This window comes from Candoia aspera, chromosome 6 (genome assembly GCF_035149785.1).
Source record: "Candoia aspera isolate rCanAsp1 chromosome 6, rCanAsp1.hap2, whole genome shotgun sequence".
NCBI lineage: Eukaryota > Metazoa > Chordata > Lepidosauria > Squamata > Boidae > Candoia > Candoia aspera.
This window is the reverse complement of record NC_086158.1, coordinates 59,865,099-59,887,415: the sequence shown is the minus strand read 5'-3', so window position 1 is coordinate 59,887,415 and position 22,317 is coordinate 59,865,099. Positions and strand designations below refer to the sequence as shown.

Genomic DNA, 22,317 nt, shown 5'->3' with positions numbered 1-22,317 from the left:
GAAATCTGACTGAAAGGGGTTTAGATAATCCGCTTTCTCCAGGATCCTCTGAAGCTGCAGTGCAATCACCTTCTCAACCACCTTCCCCATAAAAGAGGAAATTAGTGCTTATACAAAGAACAATCATGATCATATCACTTTTCTGTGTTATATTTCACCAGTAAGTTTTAAGCATTCTGTACGAAGTTCCTTTTGGTTCTTGTTCTTTTGTTCTTTATTCCATAAGTTTTCACAATTAGTTTGTTTTGATCATTCATATCATACTGATTTGATATGTGAATTGTACATTGGGTTTATTGTTTGCACCCATTAGGGGACTTAAATTTCTCCATCAGGAGAAACAGGCAATCTGTTTCCTCAGCAGTCCATGATAGTCCCCTTTTTTCCCTTGGAAAGTTATCTCATTCTAAGTCATGTGGGAAGAAAATGCAGTGCCACAAAAACTAAGCCCCCAGCTTGCCCTGAACAATTTTCCACAACATTATGGAAAAATAAAATGGTGGATCTCTGGAGCAGTTTCAGAAGTAGCGTTCCTGTCATTCACTCTGCAAACAGCATGAGGGATGAATGAATGGGAATAATGAAAACATCCATTCATATTCTTTTACTTCATGATTATATTCTTTTGTGATGTGTTCCATTTTTTATTTATTCCAGAAAAGGATGCACATACCATATTTTTGATTCTCCCATTGGAATCAGTTACCTAATGTAACTGGATTTTGCTTATTAATTTAGGAGCAACACGGTTAACTGAGAGGAGGATCCAGCTTAATTATGCAACCAATGAAAGGGGCTTTATGGAATATGAATTAAGAAGAAACAATTGACATATACTTAAATAAAGGAATTTATTTCTTTTTCCTAAAAAATCCCAAAACAAAACTGGAAAACAAAACAGTGGTTTGATCTAGATACAGCAGCACTGCAATATTATTAGACTTGTACAAGAATTCAAGCAGCCAGAAAACACAGAAGCCATAGTTATCGGTAACAGCCTCAAAATAAAAATGGTTTTCATTCAACAATTAAAAAAAAAAACCTCCCTGAATATTAAAACAAAATGAAAAAAAATCCTTTGGATACTAGAATTATTATTATTATTTTACAATACCAACAGCCACTAATTTTTCTAATTTGAGAACATTTGTTTCCACTTAGTATAAATGTATAATTCGTTGATGTTAAGAAAAAAATTGTGAGAAGCAAAGTTTATTTTGTTTATTTTGCAGACTACAATATGACAAGTGCTTTAAAACATTTACTTCTGAATACATTTTTAAAACTGAACCCATGGAGTAGAGTGCAAATGTAATTTTTTAAAAGGTTAGTGTTAAGTATACTACTAATACGGATCTCACTATTTTAATCAAGAGACTGCTATAGTCGTCTACAACTGAGTTCATGAAAATAATTAGTTACTCTGAAATGCAACTAGGAACTAATATCCATTGCCTCTTTTGTAGATTGGGAAAAACAAGAACAAAAAACAAAAAAATCCCTTAAGCATGGCAAGCTATGGCACAACCAGAAATAAAACTTCTTTCTAATACTTAGCTTTTTGATCCTCAGCATATGGCACCTGTGTTACAGACATGCAGAATAATTGTTGCAGTGTCCAGAGATCGAGTATCACCCTGTTTTAGATACATCTGAATGATGTAGTTTTGACATTTTTATACAGGTGTTCCACCCTGGCAAAATCAAGCTGCATGTGGAATCAGGCTCCAAGCTGTTTCCGGTTCTGCATGTGCAAAAGAGGAGGAGGAGGAGAACCCCACACCCAGCACCCAAGAATGTAAAAATATTGCTCTTCCAAAAGCACACACCCATATTTGGTAAAAAATAAGGAATCTGGGACTCTTCTTGACCTCTGTTTTCTTTGAATATATGACATTGTGCTTCATTGGAAAGAGCATTCCAATGGAGAGGAAGAACCGAACTGTAAGCTCCCTATCACTATTGAATTAGGAGGAAGGTACTCTCTTGCAGAGCACATAGGCTGCACTCAGAAGATCCCAAGTTCATTCCCAGCAACTCCAGTTAAAAAAAAAAAAGCCAAGCAGCAGCTAACAGTAAATAGCAGATGGAGCTCAACTATCAAACAAATATTCTGATTTTATAAAAAATAGAATTCCTTCCCTTCAGACAGATTATCCAATTTTCTTACTCAGTGGCCAGTCCAAGTGTCAACTGTACATAGGGTGGGGATAGATAATTCACAACAGTGCACCTGCAAATCAAAATTTCTGGGTGAGGGTGTCATGGAATTATATTCTTAAATAATCAGAATAAATAAAGGCAGATGAATAGATTTTCTATCCCTTTCTTCATGTACTTATTGATCTTAATATTAACAATGTCACCTGATGTCAAACTTCCTACTGCTACACTCTTGGTTACTATAGAAAGGTTGCTCTTGTACCCTTATAGGACTTGTGAAATGAAAATCTAGTTGCTAGATATTATTAAGGAGACAATTCATTGAGATTTTACAAGGAACCATATCAGATGCCCCAGTCAGATAATAAAAGGAAACTATTCCTAAAATAGCGACTGTTCAAATGACACAGAGGTTCATGTTTTGATTACTGTCTATAATTTGACTGCCAAGTGGTGATAAAATAAATAATTGCAAAATAATTTACTTAATTCATAGACAGGTAAGTCAACTGAAAAAGTAGCATATGTTCAATGATTCTTATAAATTAGGTGAAATTTAATCTAGATATATGGGGAAAATGGGAAAAATGTTTCAACAATGCAAGAGTTCCAGTTTAAGGGTCTTATAGCACCCCACAAGCTATTTTGAATTTAATATATATATATTTAAAAGAGAATCAAAAACATGTTCTATACAAAGCTAAGTTGTGTTTTTATTGCTGTAATGTATTTGTTATTATTGTTAAAAAGTTGCAAATAGCGAAGAAAAACATTGACAGAAAATTCACAGCTTCTGGATGTCTTTTTAAAAAGGACTCAAATAGGACCCCCACCCCAAGTTCAATCTTCTTTCAACCACTTAACTCAATTTTGCTCTTGTTTGCTGAGACTGCCAAAACTGTGTTGAGCTTTTGCCTATTACTATCTGGAACACCATTCCAGCTAAACTGGCCCAGGGAAATAGGAGACCGTTATCATAATGAAAAGGAAATGTGGAAGGAAAGTGGAGCTGGAAGAGAAAAGAGGCTATGATGCAATCTGTATTTTGACAGGAGCAGATGAAAGGGCAGAAATAGCAGTGTTAACGGATGAAATACCTGCCTTCAGAGGATGACACTGTGAATACTCCTCACTGAGAGTGGTCATTGCCTTTCTTTTTCATGGATCACCCAAAATTAAAATTCTTTTTAATGTATTATCTGAAAGGAAGATGACCTGCCCTCAAGAACTTAAGGAGAAAGGTTTTATCAACATCCCTTATATAGAACCAGCAACTCTAAGACAACTGTCCTCTTTTATAGGTCAATTACCTAGATCTTCATTTCAGATTAATACAGCCCATATTTTTAACTGACATAAGCCCCTTGCATCAGTTAATTGTACTTACATATCAGCCTATCAGAGAAATTTGGGGCTGACATTCCAATAAGAATTACTCATGAAATTACACATGCAAAACTTAAGTATGGCGTTGTACTTGGTCACTATTATTTTATTTCGAGTGCATGGAATATTAGAGCATTCTTGTATGCATGTGTGAATACACAGATATACACACATTTACATACACTTTTGAAAGGTGGATATCCAGAGCTGCTGAACAGCTGAATTTTTATAAACTGGTGATGTCAAAAAGAAGCATTTATGCCCTTGACATGGGCAGCAATATATGTCTGATCTTTCTCTCTTTTCATCTGACTTTCAGAGACTTTATAGTTTATATTATTGACCACAAGAATGATTATGGCAGAAGAATCAAATGCTTTTAATGTCACAGGCTGCCAATGCAAATGGCTTCCTAGTGTTGAGTTCTCACCTTTCTTTTTGTGATATGATCAGGTGTCCTTGGTTGTCATTGATGGGAAATACTTTATGTAGATATAGGAGGCTTTGCTACATGTTAAAATACCTGAGAGGAAGAACCCAACATGTTTCACATCAACCACACATTTTTTGAAACATCTAAATTTATCCTGTAAAAATGTGTTATGGGACCAAAACCTTGGAAACAGGTCCCCGTCTCTTCAATACTATCACCTGCATAAAACAAGCATATTACAATCCCCAGTTACCACATTTCATAAAACTTTGTTTAAACATAGACTGTTTCCTGGGGAAGGACCCATGTCTTTCTAATTTAAGAGGACAAATAGACATTCAAAATTGATTCAATGCCATATGAGATAAATCTCTTTCAAAATTATTGAGTATTTGAAATACTCAAAATTACTGAGCATTTGAAACTGTATCTTCCTGGAAATCCAAAATACAGAACGAAGGGATGTTACACCATCTGAAATCCCACCTTTTAAAACTGATGTGGGATACAACTGTTTGTAGTATTCTGGGTATAGATGGGAGCTTCCACTGGTGTTTACGTAACCTCCATTTCTGCAGTTTAAAGGTCTTAAATGTACGTGATTAAAGTAAAAATTGACAGTTACATCTTACTGCAAACAGATTATTTATGAATTATGTCCCCACAAGAAATTGTATCATTCTTCCTTCTTCATAACTTAATGTTCAAAATTTGACTCCCCCAATCAGAAAAAGAGAATCCATGCAATTCATTCATACCTTATGAACCAGAAAGTGGCCAAGATGTTTAAAGAATTTCTAACTATTACATCTTTTTCCAGCTTACTGGCAAGGGTACCAGTGCAGGTATCTCTGAAGTTCTTGGAACAATGGAAATTGGACAGATAAAAAATTCTATTATGTAGAAAAGCTCCCATTAAGAGCTTAGCTTCTTGATTTGACCTCTCTTCATTTCTGCCATATCATAAACAGAAGCCAGAGCACAAGAAGCTACATCCACGAGAGCAGGAGTATTGGGAAGCACCAGCTGGCATACAGACTACACCAACCACACCAATTGCACTCTTGTTCTGGGATGCAGTGAATACATTATGGTTGTAGATCAGTGCAGTGGAGACTCAGGAATCAAATGGGCATTTCTGCAGATCCAATGCATATTCAAGAGCCATTTCTCCATGATCTGTGCAAGCTAGCTTAAAGGTGAAAACAACTTGAGAGATAATGAAATCTGGATGGACTCTTACTGTTTTCTTGAAAGGAGCAGCCAAGGTTGGACTTCACATGTCGAGAGCAAATGACTGTGTGCTCACTCTCTTTCTAACGATAGTTACAGAATTACAGCCCAGGAAAGGAAAAGTGATGTGAGATTTTAAACAGGGTTTGACTTTTCAGCAACAAACATAAAAGGCTAACTATAAAAAAGTGCAAATAGCAACAACGGTGGTCCCATGATGTCCTGAACTTCAGACATAGGCTTTTAGCTTCTCTAGAGACACCAAACTTTGTATGTCTAAGTTTTCATGAAATGCAAGGTTTTTAACAAAACGGAAGGGTCTGCAGTGTTGCCGTTAACCCAAAAAAAAAAAAAAAACCCACACAGACAAAAATGAAGTTAGTTATAAAAAAAGTATCAACTGAAAATGAAGTTAGTTATAAAAAAAGTATCAACTGAAGCAATAGGAAAAAGGAACATATGTACAATTTTCTATATTTACAAAAACAAAAAACCTTCATTTTGAGACTGGAAGTATTGATTACTTTGTTTTTCTTAAAAAAAAAACACTAAAAAGTCTTAAAACACATGGCTTTACAAGCTGCTGCTCAGAAAATATACATCCCCAAGTCCGACTTTCATTTAAATACAAATGTACAAAATGTAAACTGAGAATTGAGAAATTTACAAAACCTTTTCTTTAAAAATAATAAGGACAAAATTCAGTTCTAGTTAGGATGCAAATTTAAATACGTGCAAGTTGTCAGCCTCCAATTTCTATTGCAGTGTCCTACAGAGACAACGTTGAGTCATAAGACCTCAAGTGCCACCCCCAAAAACAGACCTGAGAGTAAATATCTTTGTAAAATGGGAAGCTCCCCTGGAAGGAACAGAGAAGGGGGGAAAAACCTTCCTCAGTTAGAAACTGTTGATCTTCTAGCTCAGTGATGGGCGCTCTTCTCATCCTTGACACTTGATATGTACCAGTGGAAGGATGCAATATGCAGGTTCCCACGAGCCAGAAGAACTAGCTGCTTCCAGTAGAATTTGAACTGACGTGGTTGGAATGTATGTGATGATTTAAATTGGCCTTTGAGTTTGGAGAACTCTTGGAATTGTTCTGATGCTGGAGAAATTAAAAAAAGGAAGAGGTGAAAAGGTTAGTTTTCCAGATCATTCTAGATTTATCTGTCTACAATTACCAGTAGATACAGCTATTTGCCTGTGATGCTCTGGAATACATCTGTCTATTTGATTAATATCAAGCTTGCCGTAGAAAAGGGGATACTGCACACTACTAACTGTATGCCCATTTAAAAGGGTTTCTCAGCCTCAACTCTCCTTAGGCCACTGGGTCCTGGGGAGACTTCTGTTTGTGCCAGCTGGACGTCCTGAGATACCTGTAATTTTATTGTTCTTTTTAAGTCCTTTTAATTAGAAATAAATAAGAATCTGGCATGATGCAAAGCATCAGCCTCTAGCATCATCTTTAGTTACAAGAATGCCTATAGACGTCATACACAGTAAGCCTCATTGGTATTCATAGAACCTGCAAATGGTGGCCATCTGCAAACCAGTCTGCCTACTTGTCCTAGCACTGTGGTGTAGACAAGCTTCCTAGTGTGTCTTCTAGTACCTGAATGTTTTATGACTAGCCATGTCCACCATGATAACCATTTATGAATAGGTAATCCCTTCTCTTTCCAAATGTTTTGTGAGGACATTGCCACATGCTCCAACTATGTCATTCAGTCCAGGAGGGGTTCCTTATACCATCCTCAGGTAATCCATTTCATTCCTTAGTCAACAGTAATTATATATCAGGGTCTGAGGCCTGTTTTAGTTTCTGAACTCTCTTTCACCACAGACTTGCCCCAGTTCATGGCTGAGTATCTTCTGAAAGCAGTAGAAGACCTGCTGGCTTCTGGGGCTCAAAATTAAGTCAAGGATGACTGGATGAGTATCAGTGAATGTTATTAAATTGTATCTTGTTCTAGCAGTTCCCTTTTTCCCTAGATTCAAAGAGAGATGAAATGTAACTTCAACAAACACACAGAATGCCTTGAGTGACACTCACTCAAAAACAACTGTGACACTTCCTACTGTAAATATTTTTTGCTTCCCTTTGTGTCATCCAAGCTTTCATTCCATGAAAAGTGCCTCACTTTTCTCTGAACTATTTTCCAAATTTTGCCTCTTTGCTACATCTCTTCACTTTTCCAAACGTACTGTAGATCTAGGCATAGACAAATCTCTATACATTGGATTTTTTAAATTATTTTTTTAGTTTTCCAGTTGTACATGTGATCCATTGTTTCCTCATCAGTTTAGATTTTGTTAAATGTTCCCGTGAACAGTTAAACATGTGTATACACATTTCTCCTAACAGACATAGGAGAAATTCTGCCCATTATATACACATGAAATCATATACTCCTCCCTCTTCCACAGATAATGATCTTCAATGGGAGGAAAGAACAAGGCTCAATGAATTTCTTTTTTGATACCTGGGAAAAATAATGGGGGAAGAGCACAGAACAGAAGAGGATTAACAGTGCAAGTGCACCAATGAATGCATTGTTGACAATGCTGATTCTAGAGGAAAGGTCCTTGGGGTTCAGATAAACTATAATTCCTTTCAATAGTTTCCTTTCAGTTTAGCTACATATTTCAGATACCAGCTGATACATGGGAAAAACAAATATGAGTCTACAACAATTCCTTTGAACCTTTGTGCAGTGTGTTCTAGATATACTGGATTACAATTGCTATAATTCACATCATACTACCTGGGGATTATGAGTAGCTGCAATCCAGCACAATTTGAGGACATCAGCCTGGCAAAAGCTTGTTTTCATCCATCTCTGGTCTACAGTGGTGGGTGCTGTATGCCATCAAAACTTGTGGACATTTTGGAATCTTGAAAAAGCTATTGAGTATTTATTCTATTGATCTATTTGCATTAAGAAAGGCTTAGAAACTCTCACCTGACGTTTAAATATTCGATGCAGCAATCCTTTCTTTGGTGGTTCTGGAGGATAGTTTTTGTTAAGGTCTGGTGAGATAGTACCATTTGGTCCAAACAGGTTTAGTTCTTTAAAACATTCTGTTTCTATCATCTAGCAAGATGAAAGGGAAAAATTATTTATTGGACCCCACAATGCAGAGAAAAATGCAGCCTTATTGCACAGAATGCATCTCAATAGGCTGCATCCAGTTAGGAGGAATATACAGTGACTGGCTGCTGATTGGAAGATAATGAGTAGTCAAGTTAGGGTTAGTACAGAGGTAGGGAACCTGCCATACTCCAGATGCTACAACTTCCTGTACCTAAGAATTGTTCAGTATAACATCTGGAGTGCCACAGGTGTCCTGCCTCTAGATTACTCTCTACCTTTCCCTGAGACACTATTGCTAAGCATCTGTCCCCAATTCTTTTATGATATTGAGTCTTGTGGCACCTTAAAGTCTCATAAATGTATGAGTGCATAAGCTTTGGTGCATTACAGACTTTTTCATCAGTTGCATAAGACTACTGTTTATAAACCCAGGACTTTAATTAACAAATTAAGACTGGCTTTGCTGAGCACAACAAAGGTTGCAAATTGCTAGATAAATGAGAGATCACAGGTTCCTATTAAACAATGGCAAGCTTGGTCTTGGGCCATGAGCTGAGAGGTATAATTGTGTACTGGAAACATTCTGTACACTGGAAGACGACAGCTTCTTTCTTTAAAACTAAGGTTTTCCTCCTTCGCTCTGTAGCATCAGAACCTGTTAGAGTGAGAAAGTCGCAGTCTGCACACTCTGACTGATTGTCTTTGAGAGACTAAGCAAGAATGGCTAGCACAGGTCATTGTTAGAGACCAAAGCAGGAGCCTGCCAGAACTGTTGTTTTCATAATTTCTCAGTCTGTGATTCAAAATTGTATTCTTTTTTTTCTCTGTGTGACATAATATATACTGCTGTTCAGTGTACATTATGTTTTTCTATTTGCATCTATTAGCCATTCCCTGCCTGGTTGTACAATATCTTATATGCGAAGGTTTCTGTAGTTTTAGGAAAAACCTTACAAACACGTCTATGTTTTGTATCAAACTGATGGCAACCAAGATTTACATAAGTGCAATGGTGCATATTCTGGTGAATTTACTTTACTTTACAAATCCTCTATACAGCTTTTCAGAAAACGATTAAGAGAAAATGGATGTTACAGTTGCGATGCTAATTACAGCCCTCTGAAAGCCTATCAAAAATTGTCATTGTTCTAGAGATAGAAGGTTAGTTGTCTTGCTATGTATTTATTGGCTTCTCTTGTACTGTATACCAACAAATCAGTACACTGGAGAAGAAATTGCTCCCATGCAATGGAAAATGAGGACAAACTATTTACAGTTGAATCCTGAATTACAAGAGGAAGAAGTATTAAATCTAATACAACTCCTGAAAGCATAATTATTTCCTGAAAAGGGCAATTATACAAGTTCCTATTGATTATCATACATGCTATTATTTAACATATTTTATGCCACTACTTATAGAAAAAAACATCTCAAAGATGCTGTGGTGAACAAAGTTAAGTGCTCATAATAATTTGGTTAATCTATACTATGCTGTTCTAATAGAAGAGAACCTAGGCAAAGACTATAGACAGTGCTAATCAGTTAGAATTCTTTGCAGCCTTAGAAGCAGCACTTAAAACCACAGGACATGCCATAGAGACCCAAGAAAACAAGGCAGACAATCATACCACAGACCAGAACACAGAAGCAGAACCAACTGAAAGCAGAGGACTCACAGCACATAGACTCAACCATAGTTTCAACTGGGAAACTGTGAGCATCCTAGACCAAGCTAAATCCAAAAACACCAGAGAATTCCTGGAAGCCTGGCACTCAGACAAAGCAGCCATCAACAGACACATAGAAGTAAACCATATTTATACACCATGTAAAAGAGACAATAAAAAAGCTAACAAGGAAACAAAAAGATCAGAACACACCCTCTCCAGCAGCCTACACCCAGATAAGGAGGGACTAACACCAGACAAACAGTCAAGCAGAAAACAATACCCTAATCAAGGAACTACCAAGGAGAAAACCACACCCACACCAATACTGGCAGGACAAGCTGCTGTATATAAACAGGGAGCAAACCCCACACTCAGACTGAAGATGTTACCTAGTAGGGTAATGAAACATCTGCAAGCAAACAACCAAGCTCAGAGAGCACCAAGGACTCCACAGTATACCATGCTGGTTAACTCTAAATTGTGCTCTATTTCTGTTCTAATAATTATTCAGAACATGGTTAAAAAAAGAAAGTAAGTTGGATTGGACAATTCTGGGACTATCTGAAAGTCCACATGCTTATTCAGATCCTGTACTCAAATGAATACCTCCTCCCATAGGGTGGTGCCTAATTTATTAATTTGTTGAATTTTTCCCAGCTGAATAGCTAAAAATAGCATACATACTATTCCTTTCTCAAATTCTTCTGGATACAACTCACTAGGCTGATATCCAAGGATGATAGCGACTCATCTAAAGTCACCTAGTAAAGTTCATGGTTGGGCAGAAATGTAAACCTGATTGTCTAATACTTTAATCACTTTACCACATATGGCCTTATAAGTGAAAGACAGATATATAGGTAGGAAGTTCTTTGCCTATTTTCTGTCATAAATAATTAGCAATCAAATAGGCATTAAAATAGAAAACGTAGCCATCAGTTTTTACACAGGGGAGTAGAACCAGAAACCGAGTTAATACTCCTCTTCATACATGACATCTTCTACAGAAGAATGAATGCCTCCTAGCCATCTTCCCAGGTTGGGGCTCTTCAGATGTGTAGGATTACCAGTTTTACTAGGCAGCAAGATTCCAAGAATTGTAGCCCAATACATCTGAAGGACACTAGGTTGAAAAGGCTGAATTATAGGAAGTTAAAAACAACAAAAACAACAATATGCATCCTCAAAGCTGCCATTAGATAAATCAGGTGATCAAAACCAGAAAATGTTGCAATCCTTCCGGTAGATGTTATTTTGAAAGTCTTTCTCCAAATGCCTCTAGGGAAAGCAACAGGAAGAAAGAGTATATAATGATCATTGTCAGCAAATCTTTGGATTCACAGTGAGAAGTGTTCCTCATGCTTGGGAAATGTGAAATCACTACTCCCAAAGGGATCTCAAAGTCAGGAAATACAATGTGCCCAGACTGAGGAGCTCCCACATCTTTTGTAAATATCAGTAGACAATGTGGTGAGGATAAATATCCACTGCTAACCACCATGACAAAAAAATTATAGAATGTGTTGAGAGGTCATAGTGCAAACCTGATATTTCATGTTTACAGTATGTCCTGAAGTCAGACATAAGCACATAAGTCATGGACTTCTGTTGCAATGACATATCTCATGTTTCATTACTTGCCTCCCTTTGTCCCACCATGATCCCTCTGCTGATGATCGCCACATGTTTTTGACTGTGGTTTCAGCCATTTTTTCCCTTCGCTACGCTGGAATGGGCTGATAGGAAGAAGTCAAAATCACCTGGAGAGCACCAGGTGGCTTACCCTGGATCTATATAATTGCGTAATTGTATAACTATAACAGCCAGGTGAAGTACCTAGATGCACTACACCCAACTGGCTCCCTGAAAATGATTTATGGTTTGAGACCTTTATGTGCCAGTGTGGGTAGTAGCTAAGTGTGGGTCTAGGAGCAGGGAGACTCTACCCTAAGCCATGAACGCTCCCTGGGTGACTTTGGGCCAGTCACTCTCTCAGCCCAACCTAGCTTACCTGTTGTGGGGAAAAATAGGAGAAGGGAGCTCTGTGTGAGTTTGAACTCCTTGAGCTCTTGAACAACAGGCAAGAGATAAATCTAACAAACAAACAATTATAATGACATACGATATGACCAGTGAGTCATTTTTAAAGAGCAACTTAGAATGGCCTGCAGATCTCTGCAACTTTCTCACTTTAAACCTCTGATGCTCTTTTCTACTGTCTTTGCATTCTAGTCCAACTGCCATTTCCCTACGCTTGCTCAATGTGACACAAACCATGTCTTGAAGATTTCTTTACTGAGAGCAGCAGAAATGGTGAGACTGCAGCTGACCCGCACAACGTATTGGACAGAGCAAAACTAAACTAAACATTAGCTGGTCCTAACCCCAATCAACTAACTCTTGCACATGAAAGCAATTTATTTATTTATTTCTCATATTTCTGCACCACCCATCTTGCAAGCAACAATGCATGTCCTTCCTTGTCAAAAGTTGTTCTTAGCTTTTTATCATCAAGTAATCACGGTCCTGTCTTCAAAAGGACCATGTTTGAAATTTCAGAACTTAAAAATAAACCACACATTTTGAAAGAATCACTTTCTGTCACTTTAATAAGCACACAACTGGGGATACATCCTTTCAAAGTGCATGGGTAAATATTAAAACAACAGGATTTTTTTCATTTAAAAATGCTGTAGAGTATGTCCAAGTGGAGGAAACAAGGTATTTAGAATATTTCAAGTACATACTTGGTATTCATGAAATTCTGAGAGGCCGATAGTAAAGGTTTTAGGGAAGCATGGTAAATATATAGTTACCTCATTTTGCCATGGGATAGATACAGAGCCTGTAGAAAACTTGGAATAGAAATCATCGTCTGTCTGGTCCAGGTTCACTCCCTTGACAGTTGAAAACTGCTCAATGTCCAACACGTCTTTGCAGTACACTGCTCTCGGCTGCCCCAGCAGGAAAAAAAAAGGAGTTAAGAGTCTGAACATGTGGTTGAAGTGCTATTTGAGAGTACTCAGAGGTAAGGCTTTGGGAGAACAGGAGTGCAAAAGGTGCATGCCCATGGGCCAAATATGGCTGAGTGGGTTGTCCAATGCAGTCTGCCATGTCTCTTTGTCCCCGTGTCCCCCACACCTTCACTCTCCCTTGCACCCACTTGCTGCTCTTCCTCCCACCTTCCTCAGCACTTTTGCACACTCACTAGCCTTCCTGCCCTTGCACTAACCTTCATCTGACCCCGTTGTGCCCTTGCATCCTTCCCACACTCCATCTTTCCAAGTCTGTCCAATCCTTCTAAGCCCATCTGCGCTCTCCAGTCTGCTCGTGCTGCTTTTCCCAGCAGTAACTTGATCCTTCTGAGCTTGCCTGCTCTCCTCCCACAGCATAAACCTCTACTCTTTCTCCTTGAAGGCTGCAGTTTCTTCAAAAGAAAAAAAAAGTGTAACAGCTTTTCCTTTAGAAAAGGGAGCTATAACATGGAGAGTTTTTTTCTACATCACAGGTTCCACCACCGCTGTTTTTTTTTAAGTGCTGTATTTTCTTTTGGAACAGTCGGAAGAATAGGGCTATCAGATCTGGGCTGCAAAACACAACCAGTAGAGGGCAGCAAAGACATAAAACTGTATCTAGTTCTTTGCTGCCATCTATTGGTCACATGTTTTTGCAAAACAGATTTGATAGCCCTACAGAAAAAAGCAGAAATGTTTTGGAGGAGTAAGAGCAAGAAAAGGCCAAGCTGGATGCTTTCCTTGGGGATGGCACTTACACCCTGGCAGCAGCTGAGGAAAGCAGGGAAGAAAAGAAAGGGAGGTACAGTGCTGGGGAGATCACAGGACAGGTGAATGAGTGATGCCCTACTGGGACTTTTGTGGCAGCAGCAGCTGAAGAGAGGCAGAGAGGGAATGCACTGGGAAGATGGGAATGGAGAGTGGGGAGGCTAACACTTAGGACATGCAGACGAAAAGGGGGGAGAGAGGGAGCATATGCCCAGGCTTAGTCTACTCACCTGCATAATCTTTCCCACATCCCTCTGGATTTTGCTTTGGCTAAAGCTCAGAACAACCAAGATGTTCCAGCATTTGTTTCTGCTGAACTGTGGCTAATCCAAAACAGTTCAGCAGAACTTCCAGAGCACAAAAGAGTTTCCATTTCACAAAATATATTTTCTGTTTCATGCACAGCCCAACTCTGAATTCTTCCTCTTCACACTTTATAATCAATATCGGTTACTGAAAGCACTAATAATAATAATTCTAAGATTTCATAAGCAACTCATCTTTTTCTTTTACATAAAAACATTACTCAGCATTAATACTGATTTATTTCCATGACAGCAGTATCAACAGATCCAGTGGGGTGGATCCAAAGTTACTGTACAGGTAGTCCTCAACTTATGACCACAATTGGGAGCAAAATGAATGAATGGTCGTAAGTTGAGGACTACCTATAATGGTATAATGGTATGTGGGAATGACGCTGGGTAACGGGGGAAGAGATACTGCCTAGGGAACAATCAGGCAAGAATGGAGGAGCCTGCAGCTGCATAACGGGCAGAGAAAGAAACTGAGAAAGGATCCTCCCTAACTTCTCAGGCTGTAAAAAGAGACAGCGGGAGACTTGTACTTTCAGCCTTGCAAGATTCTGTTAATGTAGCCTCACAATAAAGTAGAAGTAGCTAATCTGGTTGTGTTTCCTGTCTGGTCTACCTGGGAAGGCTGATAGTTACTTTTTCTATCTCGGATTCCAAATAAACTCCAGAGAGCTGATTCAGTGCAGTAAAACTGATTCGAATTACAAGACTAAGAAATTAGAAAATATGCAAATCTCTTGAGGTCACTATGCATAATTGACATTTAAAACAATGGGGTAAAAATGGGGAAATAACTTCTCTATTAGTTTTCTTCCAACTTATAAACATTGGCTGATACTCATTGTATTACTTCAGAAAATATTTTTTGTACAGACTTCTGGGATTTTCAAAACAGGAATAAGTATTATATGCACTTGTTACAATGATTTTAGTTCCTTGCAAAAGATTTTACATTTATTCATACAACTATCCTTTGCTAAAGAGTTTAATATTAATTTTGTTTAGAACATATAAAGGGAACTCCCTTAATTAAACTCATCAGATCAGAGTTAATTCATAGACTAATTCTAACATCCATATTCATCCACTAATTCTAACTTTTCACCAGTGTCACTTGTAGATAATGTTGGTGACACCTGTATCTAATGAGCACACATATGCTACCAATGAAAAGCCCAAACCAAGATATTCCAAGTTATTCTATGGAATAATGTGAATGTCTGTCAGAGGGGGATCCCCAATTTAAAGCAGTGGGATCATTTTATATTTTCAAAGCATATAAGGATACTCAAGAAAATGGTAGGGGGAAGGTTTGCATTCTAATAAAACCCATTTATTAGAAGGCAAACGTATGGGCTGTTCTTCAATATCATCTCTATCAAACCACAGGTATTTTTTCCTCTTTTTTATAGGCTGTTGGATACACTCCCAAAGGAAGCCCTGAGCTGCAAGATCCATATAAAATAAAAATAGTTTTTGAGATATCTGTGAAACCTACAGGCAGTTTTGAAAATAAAGATAACTCTGGAAGCTGATGCTTTGCTTTGCACCATGATAGCTTCCCCAGTACTTTTGTTTCAAATTAAAACAATATTTAATTATTACTTTAAAACAGAATGGGGTATGGAGCTTGACTAGCACCAGCTGAAGTGTCTGACATTAGAGACCCCAGCATTAATGGCTAGAGGTACTAAGGTAACAACTGACATAACTTTGGAAAACACTCCACAGATGAGTCAGAAAACATTTGAAGAGTTGGGTAAGGCTGCCTACAGGGCTTCATCCAAAACACTGTTATGAAACAAGCTTTCAGTCAGTGATGGATCAGAATTATTAGACATACCCATCTAAGGTCAAGATATGACCATTTAACTATAGCTTCTCAAGGAAGACAGATTTCAACAAGTGAAATAACAGTTTCAAGCAGTATGTCATACATGGTCTCAAGTTCTACTTCAGTTCTATAGTTCTGTTTTAAGCATCACTTACATCAGGGACAAAAGGGGGTTCCAGCATTCCTGCTTGCAGACGTTTGAAATTCATGCTTTTGAAAAATGGGTGATTCTTCACTTCAGCTGTACCTTCTTCCTGACAACCCAGCCTCTGTTTCACATCTTTGGTCAGTAGCTGGTAAGATGCCAAGACAATTATCAGAAAATACTTGTTGAACCATTTTCTATGTAGAGAAACAGTAACGTTGCCCTCCATATAGTCCCTAAGAGTTAGGTGGTATTTATAAAAGTTCATCTGCCATTTGTACTTTACTGTTCAATAAAAGTAAAACCAAGTGTGTGACAGTCCAGTGACTAATAAGAGGGATCTCGTGTTTTGAATTTAGGCATTGTTACCTTTAGCAGTTTTGCCCCTGAAACAAAAACAGTAAGTTATATATATAACAATATATAAAGAAATACAAGTGAAATTGGTGACAATGTGAAAATGGTGCCCCTTTTGGAATCAGCACATGCAACGAATCACTTTGTGTGTCACCTTGTAACCGTGCCACTCCTGATGAGTCCATATTAGCCTGCCTGCTGATTAGAACAATAATTATTCAAAGGTTCATTCTCCAAACCCAACCAGAGTTAGTGGTGAGGGATCTGTGGCAGTAGTATATTTTGCTCTCTGTAATAATTTCCTTAGAAAACGATTCAGATAGTCTTCTCTAATCTGGCACCTTTCCACATAGGGTAAGACTGCAACTCCAAAAGGCCACAGTGACCAGTACTTCTGGGAGTAGCACTGCCAAAACAGCCCTGGGTGCCAGACTGGGGAAGGTTGATTTAACAGAAGTGCTCAGTGCTGTAACTGCAACAATGCTGTAACTACAGCAGCACCTACTTTCCTTAGAATGATGAGTAGCCAAGGTAATTATTTTGAGATTTTGGAAAAGTACTGTTACCCTGGATATCAAAGGCTAGATTCAAGAAATGTGTAATTAATTCAATTTATTTCTACTAATAAAAAAAATGACACATTTCCCTTTGGCATAAATTTCATAGTACTTTACAAGAACAGACAACTTTCATGCCCAGTTTGATATGGTGTTATTACATGATTAAGTGTGATATATTTAGGTGATTTATATTACTTCAATATCTCAATGTTTAGGGTTTTTCTCTATTCATTTGTTTAATTTTCTATTTTTTCTCTGTTTTGTTTTAATATTACAATTTCATACTTAATTTGTTGATGTTACTGCTTTCTTCTAATTTGTTTCTTCTACAGTTCTTTCTGTATTTCTCTTTTAAAAATTGCAATTACATTATTTTTAAAAAAACATTTTAATCAGAATATTGAAAGCAGAGTTGCAATGTCGTGCTGCAAGCTCTGCCCTTTTGGGGCATGTATGCAATGTTGTGACACAGGTAGAAAAGGTGTGGGCTTGTATCACAATGCTGTGATGCTGCTTTCTTCAGTTTGACCCCCAATCCTCCCCAGTAGACACTGCTGGCTGGCACTGTTGTCTGGCCTTGAATATCAACTCATGCTGTAACATGTATCTAATGTTACCACAAATATTCCTTGTATAATGTCTCTACAAATACATTAATCAACAAGGCAATATCCTTGCCTTATTCAGTGCTGAACCATTCACAAAGCATTCTGCTAATTCTCATCTATTACTCTTACCATATACTGCTTTTATCACAGTTGGCAACCTTCAACTCTGTATTTGCACAAAATCCTGTAATTCAAGCCTGTTCATTTTATCATACTTTCTCATCTTCTTACATTTCTTGGTGACCTTTAGAAAAGCAAAAATCTGTCTGGACACCATACACTGTACTTCTCAAATTTTGTTTAGTGCCGCCTCTGGTATAATTGTAATCAAAATTCTCACAAGCACCTCTCCAGGTAAAGTGAACAAACCTATCATCCTGTTGTTTTTGCATCTACTCTTGTTACCTTTCATTCTGTATAAGGGAATGATGATGGTGTTCTTCCACTTGTCAGACACAGATGCAATCTTTACACACCTGCTAAACAAATCACACTGCCACTTCATCAGCAGCCACACCCATGTTTCTGCTGTTACATCATCTACATTTGCAGCTTTATGTTTTTAAAACTTTATGATTTCTTTTTCAGCATTTTGTTCTTGGACACTAACATTTATTTCATGTGTTTCAATTCCACTCTTTGACATATTACTATCATTCCCATACAGATCTCTAAAATGGTCCTAGCAATGGTCTCTCTTCAATGTCATCCCCCCACCCCAATTATTCACTTTCCCTTTTCCATGTGCATTCATTAATGACTTAAACCAGACTTTTGAAATACACAGATTCTTTTAGGCAAATAATTCACCAAACATTTAGCATTCTCAGGCCTCTCAGTGCTCCAGTCACTTTTCCTGTACTCTTACCTCATTCCCAACTATCTGTTCATGTCTCCTAGCAGAATGATTTTTCTCTGGACTCCCTTAATTCAGGAAGTTGTGCAATTTCCCTCAAAACCTATCCCACGTTCTTTCATTATTCTCATTTGCCGGAGCTAAAATGCAACTATTAATTCTTACTTTCACATACATGTTAAAAAATTCTGACTCTTACTTATACTTCCTTCATCATCTTATTAGTGGTTGATAGAATAACTCATATCCCTTGTCTATCTTATCTCCAATTATTTGGCTTATTTATTTTATTTAGCTCTCATGGTCAGATCTCTGTATGCCTAATTTCATATTGACAATGACCTTTTTTTAAAAAGAAAGCTTTATTAAGGTTTTCAACAAATACATCAAACTACAAGAAATGAAATAAAGTATACTACAAGAAAGAAAAAGAACTAAAAAGTGTGAAAATACAAAAAAGACTACTACATACTACATAATACATACATACTAACTTCTGACTTTCCGCAACAAAGATATGAAGAAGTCAATATCAATCTCTTGCTCTAGTTCAAACTGGAATGAGCATTACTTCTATAAAACATTTCCATTCTCAATATAACATTTCTTCTAAAACACTATTTTTTCCTTGAAATGGATATATATATATATGCTGTCTATATATATCAACATTTTATAACATAAAAAAATCCCCCCTTAATAGACAGATAAACAAATATTATCCTTCCTCATTACAATTTTACTCCTAATCAAAGCATTTGTATAGTTAAACATAATATCTCCACCATTACATATTTAAACAATAACCTTACTAATATCGTTCTACCCAAGGTAAATTCATTATCCCAAAAGCAAAAACATCTGTCTAAACCTTTAAAAGACCATCCTAATAAACACAATTAAACAGTTAACCCACTTCAAAGTAAACTAAGGCATTTATATATCTCGCTGTTACACACAAGGCTTTCTCCTTGAAATCCTCAACTTGCCGTGTAAAGTCCAACTCATCTTCAAGGACCTTCCATCCCTTGAGGCTTAAATCTTGTCTTTAATCTCAATACTCCAAGAATGCAGCCATTTCCATTCCTTTTACACCCAAAGCTTCTCCTTCTTCAAAATTAACATTCTAGAGATGAATCTTCTTCCCTTCACTTTTTGGCTTTGGGACATTACTCCTCATTTTTTTCTTTGAGACCGGGACCTCATTTTCCAAATAACTTGCTAAGAGATGGTCCAAAGCATAAGTAACCTTAAGGTAGGTAAAGGTAAAGGTTTCCCTTGACATTAAGTCCAGTCGTGTCCGACTCTAGGGAGCGGTGCTCATCTCCATTTCAAAGCCGAAGAGCTGGCATTTGTCTGTAGACACTTCCGTGGTCATGTGGCCGGCATGACTACACGGAACGCCGTTACCTGCCCGCTGAAGCAGTACCTATTAAGCTACTCACATTTGCATGTTTTCGAACTGCTAGGTTGGCAGGAGCTGGGACTAGCAACGGGAACTCACCCTGTCACGCGGATTCGAACCGCCGACCTTCCAATCGGCAAGCTCAACAGCTCAGCAGTTAAACCCACAGTGCCACCACGTCCCCCAACCTTAAGGTACAGCTCCTTAAAAATATCTTTAAAATCTTCTATATCCCTCCACGGAATGTTATGGCGCCCTCTAGTGTCTCACAAAAGGCTGTCTTTCAGAAAGAAAGTGTTAATCAGTCCGGGTGGAAAAATAAAGGTAAACAAAGCCGTTTCTCATGGGAAAGTAAATAGATCAAAGCTCAGCTCCGCAAATTCAACGAGGTGGGTAATCCTTCAGACTTTGAAAAAAGTAACAGTAAACAGATGAAAGTCTTTAAATCCAACAATATAATTTAAAAAGAAAAATGAGAGAAAAAATATTTAGAAAAAAAAAGCCAAATTAACAAATTAAGTAATGAAAACCACCAAGAGATTCTGCATTTCTCTGTGCAAAGAGCCTCTCCTTAATAATAATTTAAAAAGAAAAAAAATGGTGTTTTAGAAATGGGGTAGGCAGCTTTTGAGTCCATTTAAGGCTTCAACATGGCTTAGGAAATGATAGCAGTCCCTGCCTCCCAGCTGTTAGCTTACCAGTCGATTGGAAAATGAACATTGTTTTGCGGTCTTCTGGCTGCTTCCAGCCATCCGGAGGACAAAAGGGGTAATTCCTGGGGTTCTCCTTAATCCGGAGAACTCTTCTGGGCTCTAGGAAATCCTGCCTGAGCCCAAAAAAGTCCATATTGGCAGGTCAACCATGGAGCTCATGGAGACACGTCTCAAGTAGTCAATCCCCCACTGGAAGTCGACAATGACCTTCAGGAAATTCCAGCAGAGACTTTTCCCTGCACTACTCAATTTGGTTTGATCTGCAGGCTGTTGGTAGAATGTGCTACATATTTAAACACATACCCAGGACTCATGTAATAGGTTCAAAGCTGCAAAAGCAAGATGAACTTATGGAACTTAATCACGTTTTATAGAATTATGCCTGATGAATTCTTGAAGGAGTTAAGAATTCCTAAAGTTTTCCAATATTTTAGCTTGTACTCCAACAGAGTTATTTGAAATGTTCTGGTGGTGAAAGTTGAAATAGGACTGGGAGGTAGATTAAAGTCCAGCCTCAATGAGGAAGGCTCACTAGATTACTTGGGGCTAATCTCTCAGCCCAAGTTACTTTATACAGTAGAGTTATTTTTATGGGGAAAAATTCAAGGAGGATGGTATCTATGAAAATAAATAGGAGCATACAAATCTAACAAATGAATGAATGGTAGAATTTGCTTGTGAATGCTTGGGACAGACTAATGCCAGTTATCTTCTGCCATATATCTTTACCAGTAACCACACATGAGGTTCTGGGAACCAGTATATTTAGATTTACCAGATCCAGGCTGCAAACCTCTTGAAGTCCACTAGATGGTAGCAAAGAGGCAGTGTCTTCAAGAGCGTTGCAGCTTGGATTTGCAGAGTACAAAATTCCTGAGCTCATTAAGGCAATATAAACTCTCCGATCTTTAAAGAGCAGCACTATCTAGTATGGCTGTGCACATTTTGGTTGAAGTGCTTCAGATCTCTTCTGAATGGAATACCTTCCAGTATTCTTTAAAGCCACCCAATATTATTCATACGTCTGTGCAATCCTTAACAAAATATGTTGCTGCTTTTAAGAGTCACATTCTTTTTTCCCTTTTTTTTCTGTCTCAACAAGAATACTGTTGAGACAGAACAACTTGAAAGAACTTGAAAGCCTCATTATTAGTTGTTTGTCAAGATGGGCGGTGTAGAAATATGATAAATAAAATCAATCAATCAATCAATAAAATATTGGGTGGTTTTAAGGAATAATAGAGAGGTACGATGCATGTGTGAGGTCCAAAGTAATTCTTCATAATCATTTTCAAAGTAGACATTGTCCTACCACAGAATCCAATTTATTAAGATCAGAAGATTAAACTCCATGAATAATTGTTAGTTGGGAATAAGTTCCATTGATCTCCAAGGTGCTTCATCCTTCAATATGGATAACATAGTGAGCTTAGAGAGAAAATGTCCAGCTGGCTGAAATACAGCCTTCAGCTTTTAATTAGAAGTGTAAACCATTCTGCAAAAGAAAGGTTACCATTTAAATGGCTAATGTGAAGTTGGAAGTCATATGCAATACTCATGAATAGTAGAACTTGAAAGCCTCATTATTACCTCACTCATCTGTCAGCTGCAGTAATTGAAATATCAATTACTCTAGCATTCAACAAATGTCATCATTACTCCTGGCACTGCATTCCCATTCCTTTACATTATAATGCCAAATACATCCTCTTTTGCTGGCTTTTATTTCAGTCTTCTTTCTTACAACTAGATTTTGG

General features: G+C 37.7%; 1 protein-coding gene across 1 annotated transcript in view; it reads right to left on the bottom strand.

Moving 5' to 3' along the window:
- Window positions 1-832: 832 nt before the first annotated feature.
- The window catches only part of GRK5 (G protein-coupled receptor kinase 5), a 180,236-nt gene continuing 158,751 nt past the window's right edge, over window positions 833-22,317 (bottom strand). Inside the window, exons 13-16 of the mRNA XM_063307246.1 lie at window positions 16,072-16,209; window positions 12,803-12,940; window positions 8,182-8,313; window positions 833-6,320 (exon numbers count right to left, since the gene is read on the bottom strand). Of these exons, the coding sequence (XP_063163316.1) occupies window positions 6,222-6,320; window positions 8,182-8,313; window positions 12,803-12,940; window positions 16,072-16,209 (507 nt within the window). The 3' untranslated portion in view covers window positions 833-6,221. The remainder of the gene's footprint in view (window positions 6,321-8,181; window positions 8,314-12,802; window positions 12,941-16,071; window positions 16,210-22,317) is intronic.